We start from the raw sequence: 16,187 nt of genomic DNA, 5'->3' as shown, positions 1-16,187 counted from the left end.
AAAGAGCTCTTTAACCTCTCTGTCAGCTGTGACTACTTTCCACAAGTTAGGGAGAAAAATAGAGTGAAGCCTAAGTATTTAATGATGTATCATTAACTGTATGTAGATGGAAGAGGAGGAAGCTAGATTATTATGAAAGTCTGTGTAATGTCCGTGCTCCACAGGAAGTGCACTAAAAGATCAAAGTACCTACCCCAAATGCTTTCTTCGGGAATTGTGACACGTCAGAAGTCTACACTCGGCTGGGGACATGCTAGTACAAAGAACATATTTAGCACAGATTCTGCGTCAAGTTGATGTTCCATATTGCAAGTGAAGCGTACCTTCTCTCTGCCTAGGGCAAAGACGACCTGTAAATCCAACTGCTTTGGAGGATTCTTTAGAAAGGAGTGCTTCTTTGTCAAGAAAGGGTCTGAACTTTTGTAACTTGCAAATTCTTAAAATATGGCAAACTTTCGCAGAGGTAAACAGTGATTTTCTCAGTCCATATCTCTCTGTCTGTTAAAATGGATTGTATCTATTTGCATCCACATTGGCTCCATCTTCATCTCTCAAGAAATACCCCTGGTGGACTTGTCAAGATACAAATGCTATTTTGAAGCAGTGTAAAGCAAACAGTAAAAATGTACATTTTCAATTTTTTGTTTAAATTCCCAAATGTTTGGTATAGTAAGCAATAGCCTCTCTCTTGCAACAGACCAGTGGCTATTTCCATATTTAGTTATATCCAACCAATATTTTGAAGATTATTTTGAGTTTTTGTTTCAAAATTGATCTTTAAAGGAGATGACACGCCTGATATCACTCTCATGATAGCAAATGATCTGCAGCCAACCCTACCATTTCTTTTGAGACCCGACATGGATTCCTTCTCAAATTACAGCTATTTCCAAAATGACACAGACTACTATGAAGAGCAGTCTTTTTCTTTATTTGACATTCATATCCTGGTGCCTGTGACTATAATTTCCAGCATCTTGTTTTTCTTGGGTATCGCTGGGAATTTGCTAACACTATTAATTTTCAAAAGATACAAGGAAATGAGGACTACAGTTAACATGTATTTATCCAGCATGGCGTTGTCGGACATTCTGATTTTCCTTGGTCTGCCTTCTGATTTGTACAGGATTTGGAAATACAAACCATACATATTTGGGGACTTTCTCTGCAAATTTTTATTTTACCTCAGTGAAACCTGCACATACTGCACCATCTTGCACATCACCACTGTGAGTGTTGAGCGGTATTTTGCAATATGCTTTCCCTTGAAAGCCAAAACCACCATCACTAAATGCAGGGTGAAAAGGGTCATCCTTTCTTTATGGGCATGGGCTCTCCTGACAGCCAGCCCAATTCTGTTCCTGTTTGGCGTGGAACACCGCAATGGAAGCCTGCCTGATGAAGCCAAGGAGTGCAATTACATAGAACACTCAGCCCGCACAGGGCTCTTAGAAACAATGACTTGGGTCTCAACCATGTATTTCTTCCTACCGGTGCTTTGCCTGACTCTACTGTATGGACTCATCTGTGGAAAGCTTTGGCGAACCAGACACAAGCTGAGAGGACCTCAGGCCGCAAGCAGAGAAAAGTACCACAAACAAACTGTCAAAATGCTAGGTAAGGATCTGGCTTGAGACCAGACTAAACATCTGCATTTATATAGCACTAGGCCAGACACAAATTAAAGGTAGAAAGGGGGAGGTGAGACAAAAGGAAAGGAAAGGCCCTTACAGATGTAAGGTTAGTACATTGTACTTCATTTAGTCACGTTCCTGGGTTTTACTGAGATACGGGGCCCCAATTTGAAGTGTGTGCAGGTTGGTCGTAGGAACAGTTGAGCTCATCGTTTGCTCTGGACTGATGCAAAGTCAGAATAGCAGCAAAAAGAAACGTAGGATGTGGCTGAGACTTTTTTTTTTTTTCCTTTTTTTTAAAAGGCAAATCTGATCAACCTTGATTTGTGTGTGTCAAGAGGGGCCTGTGCTCAGCAGTCATGGTCTGACTGGTACTTTTTCAAGCCAGCCACTCTCACGTCTCCCATGGAAAGTTTCATGTGTTTTAGCAATTAAACTTTGGGCCACAATCTAAGCAAAATCATGTGTCCAGGCCTAGTTAAACATTGGCTTTATTTCCACTTAAATCATGTTTAACATTTTAGTAGACTCATTACAGAACCCACTGGTCAGCATGTGGTGTGTTACCCTCTGTGGCTCAGGGACAGGGGCTAAGTGTCTGAACCCACAGCAGCATTTACTACTTTAGTTCCAGCTGTAGTGACTCATTCTTGAAGCTCTGAAGGTCTTTGGTTCAATCCCCAGACACAACAAGCAGTTATCACGATTTGATAAAACAAAGGATTTATTTGGGTTAACAACATTTAATGCTTCACTGAGCCAGTTCATTCAGCTCAGGTGAGCAAAATAGCCACTGCTTGTTGCTGTCAGCAAAATTCAGTGGGTGCAGATACCAACTCTCTGTGCTCACAGTGGAGGCAAAAGCATTGATGGCCCTGGCCTCAGTCTGTTCACAGATCCTCTATCATCCCCCAGTAGCTGTGAATGGCCCCAAAATTGCGTCCTTTTCCAGAGCTCAAAGTGGAATCTTGCCTCTTTTCAGCTCCCCCACTTTCTGCAGGAAACACACAGGGAAATGCAGGACCATGGATCCATGCAGTAAAATGTACTAACTTCAGAGCTGTGCATTTTCCCCTTCCATCAACTGTTATTGTCCCCAACTTTTGTTTCCCTGTCTATTATGGCTTCTAATAATTTCTGTCCTCTTTTTCAGTGTTTTCCTTCCCCGTCTTTCCCTCTCCCCACTTCTTCCTCTGCATCTTTTTTATTGTTCCATTCATCTCCCAGATTTCTTTCACTCCTCTTTTCCATCTCCTCACCATCCCCTTCTGTTTGGGCCCAACCACTTTGTTCCTCTTCTGATCCCACTCACTTCCCAACTGCCGACCCTGCCCCACTTCCCTGGTAAATATTTCACTGACAAGTGAGGCAGATTTCAGGATAACAATGTAACAGCAAGAAATAATGCTGAAGTACCGATGCTGCTGTAACCTAGCCTGGTTTTGTTCCTTTCTTGTCACTGTACTACATACATTTAAAGGGTCTTTTACCTGAACACTGCAGCAGGCAAACAAATCCCCAATGCTTATATCTACCTGCCAACATGAAGCAAAAATGGCTGCACAAGTCAGGTGGTAGCATGTTACAGTACATGCCATATTCAGCGTAGTAGTCTGAGGTCTCAGCCACAATGTAGTTTAAAGAGACAGAACAAACAGTGCTTCAAAATTACTGTACTAAAATATATTCCCTTCCTTTTCAGCAGTAGTGGTCCTGGCCTTCGTGCTGTGCTGGCTACCATTCCACATCGGCCGAATCCTCTTTTCCCAGACCAAAACCATCCTGTATGACATCACTCAGTACTTCAATCTCATCGCCATGCTTCTCTTTTACCTTGGAGCATCTATAAACCCAATACTTTACAATGTCATGTCACAAAAACACAGAAAAGCAATGAGCAGAATCCTGAACTACAGTCAAGTCTGGCAATCCAGAAACTTGACAAGGAGCGAAAGGACTTCTCTTGAAGGTACAGAAGTCAGTTCTGTCATGTAAACAGTTCAGCTCTGACTTAAATACAGTGTCCTGTACAGCTAGATTACAGCCGTCCACTGTGCTTGTGAACTGTGTGTTAATATCAAGCCATGGCACATGGGCATGTTGTGGGTGAAGGGGGGATTTTAATCTCTCGGGATGGAAAAAGTTTGCTGCTTCCATCTGTGTGCACAAAATTCTCCCTTAACCATTGTCACTCCTTCTGCTTCAGGGTGACGTCACTAGTATTTCCTGCAATGTTTATGAAGTTTTAGCAGTGTCAGGATCAAGTCAAAACCATATGCAGAAGCCAGTAGTGACTCAACACTCTGAGTGCCAATGGCTTCAGTCAATTGCCTTGCAATGTATCTCTGTGCACTTCCAACAAGCCACAAAGCGGTCATCCGCCAGTGGATTTGTCCCAAGCCCTACAAGATCACAGCTTTTGCTTATGGCTGATACAGAATCTATTCAACACCCTCATTCAAGTTCTTAGTATTTGTTTGATGTATGAAAACTAATCAAAACAGACCAGCTGGATTGAATGAAACTACCTTTGTTCTCTTCATTTTAATATATTTAATAACTGGGAAAAACTTAAAGGGAAAGAAAAATATGAAGCTGTTGTGATTGTGAAAGGTGCATGTCCATTACAAAGGCTGACAAAGGGAAGCAAGAAAGTAAGCTGCAGATTGGGGAAGGGGGGAGAGAGAGAAAGTTGCTTGCTCAACTTCCACAAGAAGTTTGTGACAGATAGGGATGGAACCCAAGTCTCGCACCAGTTCCTTAACCTCAAGGCCATCCTCAAGTGGGGGCTAATGAAATTATACTGTTTGGACAGCCAAATTACTGCACTTGCATTAAAGGCAAAGGACTTTGATGGGTACAGAGAGGATGGAGTCTATTTCAAGCATCATTTTCCCTGGTGGAAATCAGGGTTATGTCAAAGCAATCAAGCAATCCTGCCTTTGTTGCTCTGTCACCATTTCACGAGAAGTTGTTTGTGTTGTTGTGACACAGAGCACAACAACCTACCAGGGAAAAACAGGCCGTGTCACTTCACACACCACCGGAGTTGTGCTAGATCACATCGCTCAATGCCGCTTTCCTTTTCAAAATGTTGATTTCAATGAGACCATTTTCAATCACCACCGTCAGTCATACATGCTTCTTCTCATCTGAATAACTAGAAATGGCGTTATGAAGACTAGTACACAGTGGTTCCAAAGGATGGTCTCCATTGGCTTATAGCAAACAGAACAGCATCCCCAAGTTCACTCATTTCATTAGTAGATTGTAAGGTTTATTTTTTGTCCTTCATGCATGTCCTGTAACCTTGCATAGGAAAACGGGTGGAGGGCTAATTCTTTAAGGCTGTATTCTCCACTGGATGGAACACTGAAATCAAAGCAGTGGAAATTCCATTGCAATTGGGCCAAAAATAGTTTGAGGGAAAGGAAGTGAGGCAATCTGGTATAATCCAGTCTCCCTTCCTGGACATATCGTGGCTGGGCCAAGCCAGGGAACAGCTGATCTACACGATTTCAGTGAGTTTCCTTTAGATGGATTCCCTGGAGTAAACGAACCGATTGGAATTAACTACTGGAGTCCCGCTCTTTCCACTGCACTGGAAGAAGGGAGGGGAACAAATGGCAGCACAATCCCTACTAGAGCAATAGAGGAGGGCATGGTGAGCAGCACAGAAGGTCTGGTTGTTGCCTAGGGAACTTGGGAAATCTGTGCTGTGGGAGAACTACATCCCCTCCACAAACCTCCTCCCACATGGAGATAGCACCTTTGGAAGCACACACGTTTCATCTTGGAACTTCCTGAGCACCTTTCTCATCTGTAGGTTTAAGATGATATAGCCTCACTAATGCTATAAAGCAACCTAATTCCGTGTTGCTGTTTCCTTCATCCTAAACTACATACTACACGGATGACAGGACTGTCCCAAAAGGAAGTTATTTTCTTCTTCACAAACACACAAATACATATATCAAATTTGAAAATTTGTATTTTTATTGGCTGTATTAAATATATTATCTATTTCATAGTTACAATTTAGTAATACAATGCAGCTTTAACATAAGTTTGAAATATCTCAAAATTACAATGCAAGAAAAATGAAGATACCTAATCTGTTAATGCCACTAGGGTACATCAATCTGGAATGTATAACCGTCAATATAAAATCTACATTACACTATACTTTCCAGTATATTTCCTGGAAATATGAACATTTTGTGGCAATTCAGAAGCATTTTATTTTAATTTTCTAGGAAATCATGATTTCGGTTAATATTTATTCTGAAAGCCTACTTTATTATTTTAAAAATATATCAGAAATGCTATTGCCAAATAAGTCACTAAATGATTTGCTCTGTTTGTCTAAGAGTTAAAGAAAAAATCCCTTGGCAAAAGAAATGTGCTGAAGGCAGTCTATTGTTTTCTAAAAGTAAAATATGAAAGGAAATGAAGGCATATTTGTAAACTTCGGCAAACTAAAGACACTAATATCTGTATAAAACTCTTTCCAACACTGAAGAGAGACTCCCATGATATAAATGATTAAGTTAAAGTTCTGCTACAAGTAGAACAATACATTCAGACATACGTTTTCCAGGATTTTTTAATCAAAATAAATAGAGTACAAAATGAAGAGTACATTTTTGAAAAGGTTAATTTCAGATTGCACCACAGACCTACTTTTAAGAATATTAACTGATACTATGTCATAATTTAGGATTTCCACATTTGAAATGCAACACAATGCCTCAAACTAACTTATTAACAGCCATAGGAGAAACATCCTTAAGATGTTTTATTCTTTGAAAGAATTAGCTTGTACCCAACAGTACTATCCCACATGCAAGTGCACTGCCCCGATGTACATGAAAGGTAGCTGTAGCATTTGCAAAGTACGTTAAATCTGTAACATTCTATGACATGTTCTTTTAATGCCAAAATTATTAAGACGACCCATTCTGAAACAAATGTCTAAATTTGTGGTTTCCAGCTTGCAAAACAGTTGACGTAAAGAAAATAGCTGTCAGACTTCTCTTCAGATACCTAAAGAATATGTTTGACAAGGAACAGTCATATGTAGTGCATAGTAACCACCAAAAATATTCCTCAAAACAGTGTCAAGACACGCATGACAAGTTTTGGAAAAGTTTCATAGCAAACTGAAAATTCTCACCACCGCCACAATGGAATGTGAACTGCCACCACTGTGATAGCAATTAATTGAAAACATTGTATAAATGTTGCCTAAAAATATTTCATGTATAGTTTGATAATTCAGATAAGGATAGAAGAGCATCCAAAAGCAGTCTGAACCTTTTTATTTTTAGGTTAAGAATAGTACAAAAACATTTGCTCAGTTTGAGCCAATAGTGAAACATTTATCATAAATGCACTCTTTCTCCTTAAAGACAAAATCTGTGCCTTCTCTGAAAATGCTGAAAAGATTTAATCAGACGCACAGGAAATTACTGTTCTCTCAGGCACTGAGAATGAAAATGTGGATTGGGCCAACAGTTGTTTACCAACTGCTGAAAGCATTTCATTCAGAAACATAAAGTACAAAAGAGGACCAATTTGCAATATTACATACAAATACATTCAGTCACTCTGTATGTACATTACATCCCTCTAGCATTTTTAATTACAATTCTCAAAATGCTGGCACCTCTACTTTAACGCTTGAAATATTAATTCTTGAACCCCAAACATTAAAATAACTGTAAAGTAGCAATATCATATTTTGTTTTCCTTCTACAGTATATTAAATGTGGTTTGCTCTAGCAATGTTCTGCAGTACAGTACTGTTCTAAGCTCAAGCATTTTTGCTGCTGTATTTCATGTATACCAAACTATAACAATACTTGATTAAAAGTTGCTGATCCACTACCACTTGCTTAGTTGCACTTCAAAAAGACTTTATATAACGCCTTTTCTCTAACTGGCCAAAGGGCCTATGCTTTGATAGTGAGAGACAGTGTGGTAAGGCAGTTTTTTGCTGTTTTATTAACAGCTAACCCTGATTACAGAGGACCCAGGATTACCCCTTCTATGGCAGTTGTGTGTTCTTTATTTGGAAAGGTTCTGCCAACCCAGCCTCAACGTCAGTCAGCAGCAAAGATGGAAACGTGTGTATGTCTTATACAATCATTTCCAGCTAGGATGTTATTTAGAATTAACCAACATAAATACCCAGAATAACTGTCATAAAAAGCTGAACAATGACTAGGCTTTAAACAATCTACTTGATTACAAAGTACTGAATAACAAAAGCAAACAAAATAGCAACCATTGCAAATCCCACAAGAAGAAGAAAAGCAAACTGCTCATCACTTAATGTCTTCTTAATCTTTGCAAATTTAGCTGTAGAATCAGTACACTGGGGAACCAACTCTTGTTTTTGAGATGAGAATACTGTACTGGGACTATAAGGTCCATACAGTTCTTGTAATCCAGTAGAATCTTGAAACTGGCGTCCAGCACAGACTCTGAACCGATATTCACAGTTTGTCTGAAAGTTTGTGAAACGGAATGAAGTCTCTGATCCCTTGTATACCTAAATAATAAAGAGAGCAAACAAATTGCTCATCTATTTCACTTTCCCAGTACCTAGCAATAGACACAATATTCAGTGCAACCAGAGCAGGCCTGCAAGGGTCTGGGAAGCCCTCCCCACGCATCCAATTTGAGGGCTTCAGAAATAAAAGAATCTCTGCTTTTATTTCTAAAGTGTTTCCTAGCAAACAGTCTTTAAAATGTGAGAAAGAACTAGGAGTGAAAACTTGCCACCGATGTTCCCCTAAAGATGACAAATTATTTGCTGACCCTGCAAGCCTGGCCTCTGAAAAAACCACCACCACAGGTAGTGCCGACAGTGCACTAGGACCATCCTAAACGAAGACAGCACCTGTCCCAGAGTTTACAATTTACAATGAAGTGCTGGGGATAGGTAGGGGGATAAAACACAGTTATCCCTCTCCCACATAAACATCAAATCCCCAACTGTTCTTCAATCTTGCCTCTACTATTTGACTCATTTCATAGTACAAGTGGGGTTTGGGAGGAGATTATGGCAGTGGCTTTATAAATCAGTGCTGACAGAGTGCTCCTACCTAAGGGATAGAGTACAAGAAAGCACAAAGTTGTTTGCAGAAAAAGTGGACAGACGGGTAAGGAGTGAGAGCCAGCCGGTTTATACTGGGATAAGGAGGGAGGCCAGATTTGTGAAGGGCCTGTTAAGATTGGCACGTATGCTAAAGAATCTCATTAACCTTACCCCAAATAATGAGGCTGCTCCTGTGCATGGTGGTACACTCAGGTTGATAGGAGGTTCTTTATATGTGAGATGGAGCAGAAACAATTCTAGCTTTTTGAAAATTACCCTGTTCAAAACCTATTTGAGGTTTTCAGTGACATAAGGCATTCAACATTTACCACAGTGTCACTACTACTATCATAAAGCTCTGTGCATGACAGTGATACATGAAGATATGCATAAAAATTGGAAAGATCCTTTTGAGGCCGAGCTGCCCCAGTTGTAATCGTTAAAACTGTTCACAACCGTTTAATAGTTTGAGGAAGTTTGTTTAAAAATAAAATGGCAACGCAGACTTTTCCAGGTTAAAAATCCATACTGAGGGAGGGAGGATGGTTTATAGAGACTGGTTTTAGTAGTGGTCAAGAAAGTGTGCACAAGAGGGTTGGGCAAGTCTAAAAACCAAGAGAGTCTTACGTTTGTCATTTCAGAATTGGTACTTACAAACCACTATGTTCACAACTGTGTAAACAGAGCTCGCCAAGTTCCACCCCCTCCCTCTGGGAAAAAAAACCCGTATCATTTCTGTCTAACCTCCTAGGTTAATACACTGCTTTAATTCTGTGCCTCTTATGGTCTCATTAAAAATTTACAAATTAGAGTAAGGGATTCAAATTTATTACTTTGAGTGCATTCAATCTGAAGAAAGCTGGGCAAAGGCACTATGTATTAGAACAATTTAAAATCTAATCAGCCTAAGGCCATGTCTACACTACTTCTTATGTCGGCAAAACTTAGGACGCTCGGGGTGCGAAAAAATCCACACCCGAGTGACATACATTTCGCTGGCGTAAGTGGTAGTGTGCACAGCGCTATGTGAGTGGGAGAGCTGCTACCGCCACTCATTGAGATGGTTTTATGAGGTCAGCATAGAGCAGCTACATGAGCGATCTTACAGCAGCACAGCTGCATTGATGCCCCTGCAAGCTCGCTAGCGTAGACATGGCTTTAGTAACATTCAGAGACTTGATGTAAAAAAAAAATTCCTTACAATAATTTTTTAAAATAGCAAATGAAATTTTAAAATTACCTGATCAACCTCTCTCCCACTGGCAAGTTGAAGAATGTAAACAATGCAATCTCCTTTCATTGACTGTAGAGGCTCCCATGTGATTTCACAGATGTTTTCTCTCACCTGATTTACTTTGGGTGCTGGGGAAGAAAAAAAAAAAGAATCCACACACGCGCTTTCAAAATTTTTTTTGTTAGAAAAACTTTTTTCATGGTTAACCTGAAACCACTGTAATCCCTTTTTTACATGACTAAGGACATGGCTTTAGTAACCCAGCCACACCACTAATGAAGAAGTGATTCTCAATGGGGCTGTTAAACAGGCTCAGGACAGATATTCAGTTTTGTGGTACTATCTTAAAGTATCTTAGTAAAGATTTAATATGGAAGCACATTATGCTTTGTGTCAATTTTTCCACATACAACTTGCTTACAATTTGGTAGTGAAAGTTTTTTTTTTTTTTTTTAAACTGTTAGCCCCAAAACTGAGGCTGAGGTCAGGATTCTTTCCATTTTGCATATCTCAACAATGAAAGGTTTTGCAGGCCAAATTATGCTCTCAGACACTCTGCAACTCTCTTGCAGAACTTAAGGGGGATGCAAAGGTACTTCTGAAAACATAATTTGGCCTGAACAATCTTTAATCATTGGTGATGTGCCAGATGAAACAAACTGTCTCTAGACCAGCATTTAAAAGTGTGACGTTACCTTGTGTTAGCAAAAATACTCCAACATACACATTTCAAAAGTCTAGTGTAGATCAGACAGTGTACTTTTCAGTGGTGTTAACATGTATTCACTAATGCGTTAATAGGTGTGAAGTTATCCTAGGCATCATCTACATGGGAAAGTTGCACCTGTCTTACTTAGATCTTTTGTAAAACTGTTTTAAACTGCTGCAAACACCTGTGCAGACACACTTACTTTATTTTAAAATGGCTTACTTTGGTTTACTTTCAACTGATTTTATATAATGTTTAACCTAAATCAAAATAAGCCTAATGTAAAATGAAATAAGTGTCTACACAAGTTTGTGTCAGTTAAAAAAAAAAATCACACCTTTAGTCACATTGCAACTATCACATTAATATGGACAAAGCTTTGGGAAGAGGGTGAGTTTGTAGAACTAGCACTTTAAAAAACTTTTTACTTGCAAACTGATTGTATTAGTACCTTTGGGAATAGAGAACTATTCAATAACGTTCTTGTTTTTGAGTGATATCCAGTTAGGATGGACAAAAGTGCGAGTGCCTTGTAAACCTGAGTCATTGTAATTTACATACTTAGGAATTTCTAAGTAAGCAGCCTCTGAACCATTTAAACAAGTGGGCACCTAGTTCTTTCAGGCAGAACTCAAGCAACTGCTTTACTTTCAAACTAAAAATGCATTCTCCTTTTCAAATGTACTCTTGAAACCTCTTAAAAGTCACAAGAGTTAGTCAAAGCAATCTAGAGGATATAGGTCCTCATATCTTATGATTTGTTCATATTTTTTTCACTAAGAGTATGTCTACACATAAAATGCGACAGTGGTACAGCTGTAGCGCTTCAGTGTAGACACTCACTACAGCAACAGGAGGGGTTCTCATTGCTGGAATTAATCCACCTTCCCAAGAGATGGTAGCTAGGTTGACAGAAGCACTAGTACTGTCTACACCAGGGTTTAGGTTGGCATAGATACTTTTCACACCCCTGAGACAAACAGCTATGCCAATGTAAGTTTTCAGTGTAGACCAACGCTAAATCAGATGACACTTACTTTTATGTGCAAAGTAGTTATAAGATTCTACTTTTCTAGAGTTTTGTTTATGTCAAATATTCTCTTCTCATTTAGGTTATATTTCTGTAACCAGATCTGAGAAGGACTTCAAAATTGCTTGTTATGCTGAGATGGTGGATTCTCAAACTAATGCCTGTCTAGTCAGAGAATTATTCAGTAATTACCTTCAAGTAACTAGGGAGGAACAGTGTGTAGGTCCTTGTATCTCCCAGTTGGGAGCTATATATGTCATACAAGTCTTCATAATTGTATTCTTTCCTATAAGATAGGTAATATTCTGACTGTCAGACTGAGCTGCTTTTATGTGGCCCTTTAAAGTTCTCAGTTAGAGTGAAGAATATTTGATGTGTTTATTTTCTCTTCTCACTTGCCAACAGGCCACTCTAACCTATATCAGCTGGCAATGGTCCCCAGGAGACTATATATCAGGAGAGAATTGGAGGAGCATGCCCTCAATGCCAGGGCTGGGAGGATAGTGGTGCAGGAGCTGGCCACACTGGTTTTATACCTGCAGAATGCTTCGTCCCAGTAGGGGAATTCTTAGCTGGCCAGATACAGCCACAGTATCCAGCCCATCTGTACTGCCTGTGTTTGACAAAGAGGCTAGATAGAGGAAAATCTGTTTTTACTATCAAATATAAGAAGGACCATATTGGGTGAGACAAAAGGTCCATATAGCCCAGTATCCTGTCTTCTGACAGAGGCCAACATCAAGTGCTTCGGAGGGAACAAACAGAACAGGTATGCTACTGTTGATTTTTACACACCAGAACAACAACAACTCTTAGAATGCTGTATGCTCACCTTTAAGAGATGCTGGTGGAGATTTGGTTGTAGTGAAAGCATAAACTTCAGAAAACTCCCCTTCTCCAGCATCATTGTATGCCTGGATTTTAAAATAGTATGTAGTGGATTCACTGAGTCGCTGCACCTTGTACGTATGACAAGGTCCACTATAAACAGTAACAAATCTAAAAAAAAATATTTTTTTACAAATAAGTACATGTTAGAATTACACAAATTTATGTTAATGTTTAACACTGAAAAGAGTGTGATGGGTGAAAGACGTTTGTAAAATTTTATTACAAAAACGGTGACTTTTACCTTAAGTTTGTTACACAAGTGTTAGACCAAACAGACTTCTTTTATTGCAATAAACAGCTATGTGTATTAGTGTCATTCACAACAATAACACTGAGTTGTCAGCACCAGGGAGTGCCAATTTTCCCCCCACTCATTTTATGGGATCTGTCATTAAATCTAGATTTGCACTAGGCTGGAACGTTACACAGGAAGTTTGTTACACATGGTTAGTCATGCACTTTGTTTCCCAACCTCTCAAATTTTTAAGTTAAAGGAACTGAGAACTTCTGGGGGGCGGGGGGGGAAGGTTCATACGCTTTTATAATCTTAGGAAAAAAAAGAATTGTTCACCCTATTTGTCAATTACGCACACTAAACCTTTAATATTAGAGCAGATATTTTTTAAATACAGAAAACTGACAGTACACTTATAGGTTAATGCATTATGTTATTACAATGTAACAATTCATAACTTTCTTAAATGGGGTTCTCAAACTGGTAGTCGGCACCCCTCAAGGGGTCACAAGGTTATTACATGGGGGGGGGAGGGGGTCGTGAACTGTTGGCCTCCACCCAAACTTTGCTTTGCCTCCAGGCTTTATAATGGTGTTAAATATATTTAAGTGTTTTTAATTTATAGGGGGGGGGGGGTCCACACTCAGAGGCTTGCTATATGAAAGGGGTTACCAGTACTAAAGTTTGAGAACCACTGTTCTTGAATAAAGATGTGATGCAAGTGCTAAGTATTAATTTCTCATGCCATACAATGAATCAGATACACCCAAATTAGCTTTTCCACTGGAAAATGAAACTGAATATCCGATTCCACCATAAAAGAGTTCTAAGGAAACATACAAATGCAATTTATACAGCACGTGGGCTTAACACTGACAGTCTTGATTATCTTTCCATTTTTTGTCATCCAGTAAACTATATCGACTAACAGAACTGAGGAAATGAATAGTTTTACGATATACATCCTAATAAGATTACCTGATTTCATACCCATTAACTTGATAAGATCACAGTGGACTACAAAACAGGACATGAAGCTGTAAAACATTAGCAGGCTTCTGAATGTTCCAAATTGTAGAGTAATGATCTCACCTGCCAAACCTATCCTCCATCTGCAAGTTGAACTGTGTAGGATTGGTAATTAAAGCTCTACCAGGACCTTCACCCCATTTCAGTTTAAGACTCTGGTAGCTGAAGACCACACATTCAAGATGAGGCGGGTCAGGAGGTAGTGGTTTTGTTTTGGCTTTAATGGAATGATTGAAAGGACCAACTCCAAAGTTGTTTATGGCCTGTATTCTAATTCTTCAAGTGAGAGAGGGGGAAAAAAGGTTTGTTGTTAATTTACAACCACTAGGTTAAATAATATACTAAAATACACTATTTTACTGATTGTAAATTTCAATTACTGATGTACTAAAATAATCCTATACAAGCCCCTGATAATATTTTGCAATGAAGCAAACTGTCAATTGTCATCTGCAAAGAACCAAATACCACAAAAGTTATAAAGCTACAGTTAGAGATTTCAGAGTTGATTTTTGGGAAAAAAAAAAGTTTAAGAGTTAAGATCTCTTTCAAGTTGAGGTAATATTTGGAATACAAGTGAGACAAATACCACAAGGTTTTCAGTGGGATTTTGCATAGAATAATGCTGAATAATGCATAAATAATATTGAGAAGTAGTGCAGAATGGAAGCACAGTTGCTGCTGTTCATGAAGGTAAAGCATGCAAGTTACAATATTTTTAAGAGTTCAGAGTTAAAGCAGGTTATGATGTAATCTTAAAACAAAAAGCAAGAAAATTCGCCTTAATTCACCCTATTTCAGTTCAGCTGGTAATTCTCCTTCCCTCTCTAGTAAAGCATCTAAAACTGTAAAACACAGGCACAATGTGATGACTAAGGACAGAATGATAGCCGTGACTATGATAGTCCCTCCCCTCCCCCATTTGAGTTTTACAGGTTAACCTACAGATGTGATATTTTAACCTTTATTAGCCTATTAAAATAGATTGAAGGGCAGTTACATATAGATGTGTATTTAACAAAACTAAAAAAACCCAGAATTTACATTTACAATGTACAAAGTATACAGAATTTAATTTTATCCCTTCATATAGAATCATAGAAGTGTAGGGCTGGAAGAGAGCCTGAGAGATTCTTTAAGTCCAGCCCCCGAGACCATCCCTGACAGGTGTTTATCTAACCTCTTCTTAAAAGGTTTCAGAGTAACAGCCGTGTTAGTCTGTATTCACAAAAAGAAAAGGAGTACTTGTGGCACCTTAGAGACTAACCAATTTATTTGAGCATAAGCTTTCGTGAGCTACAGCTCACTTCATCGGATGGTTAGTCTCTAAGGTGCCACAAGTACTCCTTTTCTTTCTGTTCTTAAAACACTCAAATGACAAGAATTCCACAACCTCCTTTGGAAGCCTATTTCAGTACTTAACTATCCTTATAGTTAGAAAGTATTTCCCAAATATTAAACCTAGATCTCCCTTGCTGCAGATTAAGACCATTACTTCTTGTGCTACCTTCAGTAGGACATGGAGAACAATTGATCACTGTCCTATTTATAATAGCCCTTAACATTTGAGGACTGTCATCGGGGGGGACCCCCCCCCCCAGTGCTAAGTAGAACAGAACAATTACCTCCTGTGTCTTACAGATGACACTCCTGTTAATGCATTCCAGAATATTAGCTTTTTTGCAATTGCATCACATTGTTGGCTCATACTCAGTTTGTGATCTGTTATAATCCCGATTCTTCTCAGCAGTGCTACTACCATAGCCACTTATTCCCTGTTTTGTAGGTGTGCATTTGATTTTTCCTTCTTAAGTGAAGCACTCTGCACCTGTGTTTACTGAATATCATCTTGCTGATTTCAGATCAGCTCTTCAATTTGTCAAGGACATTTTGAATTCTAATCTGTCCTTAAACCCCTCCTGCTTGGTGTCACCAGCAAATTTAAAAAGCATACTCTCCACTCCATTATTCAAGTCATTAATGAAAATATTGAAAGGTATCGGACATAGGAGCAACCCGTTGGGACCCTACTAGATACACACTCCCACTTTGACAGCAAACCATTGATAAGTACTCTGAGTACAGTCTTTCAATTAGTTGTGCACCCACTTTATTGTAATTTCATCTAGGCCACATTTCCCTAATTTGCTTATGAGAATGTCACATGGAAGTGTCTCAAAAGCCTACTAAAAATCAAGATATATCACATCTGCTGTCATCTCCCCCCGGCCCATCTACTAGGTTAGTAATCCTGTCAAAGAAGGAAATTAGTTTGGTTTGGCATGATTTATTCTTGAGATGTTGCTTGTCTTCTTTGATT

General features: G+C 39.1%; 2 protein-coding genes across 4 annotated transcripts in view; one reads left to right on the top strand and one right to left on the bottom strand.

Moving 5' to 3' along the window:
• Nucleotides 1-860: 860 nt before the first annotated feature.
• LOC141993231 (growth hormone secretagogue receptor type 1-like) lies at nt 861-3,629 on the top strand. The gene is made up of 2 exons (XM_074962658.1): nt 861-1,617; nt 3,337-3,629. Exons 1-2 carry the CDS (start codon nt 861-863, stop codon nt 3,627-3,629), a joined length of 1,050 nt encoding a protein of 349 aa, XP_074818759.1.
• A 1,999-nt stretch (nt 3,630-5,628) lies between these two features.
• Nucleotides 5,629-16,187, bottom strand: part of LOC141994255 (fibronectin type-III domain-containing protein 3A-like) — an 86,892-nt gene continuing 76,333 nt past the window's right edge. For all 3 annotated transcript variants that reach the window (XM_074964481.1, XM_074964482.1, XM_074964483.1), the window contains exons 23-26: nt 13,931-14,143; nt 12,545-12,711; nt 9,980-10,101; nt 5,629-8,190 (exon numbers count right to left, since the gene is read on the bottom strand). In XM_074964481.1, the coding sequence (XP_074820582.1) occupies nt 7,876-8,190; nt 9,980-10,101; nt 12,545-12,711; nt 13,931-14,143 (817 nt within the window). In that variant the 3' untranslated portion in view covers nt 5,629-7,875. The remainder of the gene's footprint in view (nt 8,191-9,979; nt 10,102-12,544; nt 12,712-13,930; nt 14,144-16,187) is intronic.

The sequence above is a fragment of the Natator depressus genome, chromosome 9 (genome assembly GCF_965152275.1).
Source record: "Natator depressus isolate rNatDep1 chromosome 9, rNatDep2.hap1, whole genome shotgun sequence".
NCBI classification, from domain to species: domain Eukaryota; kingdom Metazoa; phylum Chordata; order Testudines; family Cheloniidae; genus Natator; species Natator depressus.
Note: the sequence above shows the minus strand (reverse complement) of the source record. Positions and strands in the feature narration are given on the sequence as shown.

Bases quoted from the DNA above. Each gene is read 5' to 3' on its own strand.
- LOC141993231 (XM_074962658.1), top strand. From the start codon at position 861: ATGGATTCCTTCTCAAATTACAGCTATTTCCAAAATGACACAGACTAC. The intron at 1,618-3,336 runs GTAAGGATCTGG...CTTCCTTTTCAG, and splicing joins ACAAACTGTCAAAATGCTAG to CAGTAGTGGTCCTGGCCTTC.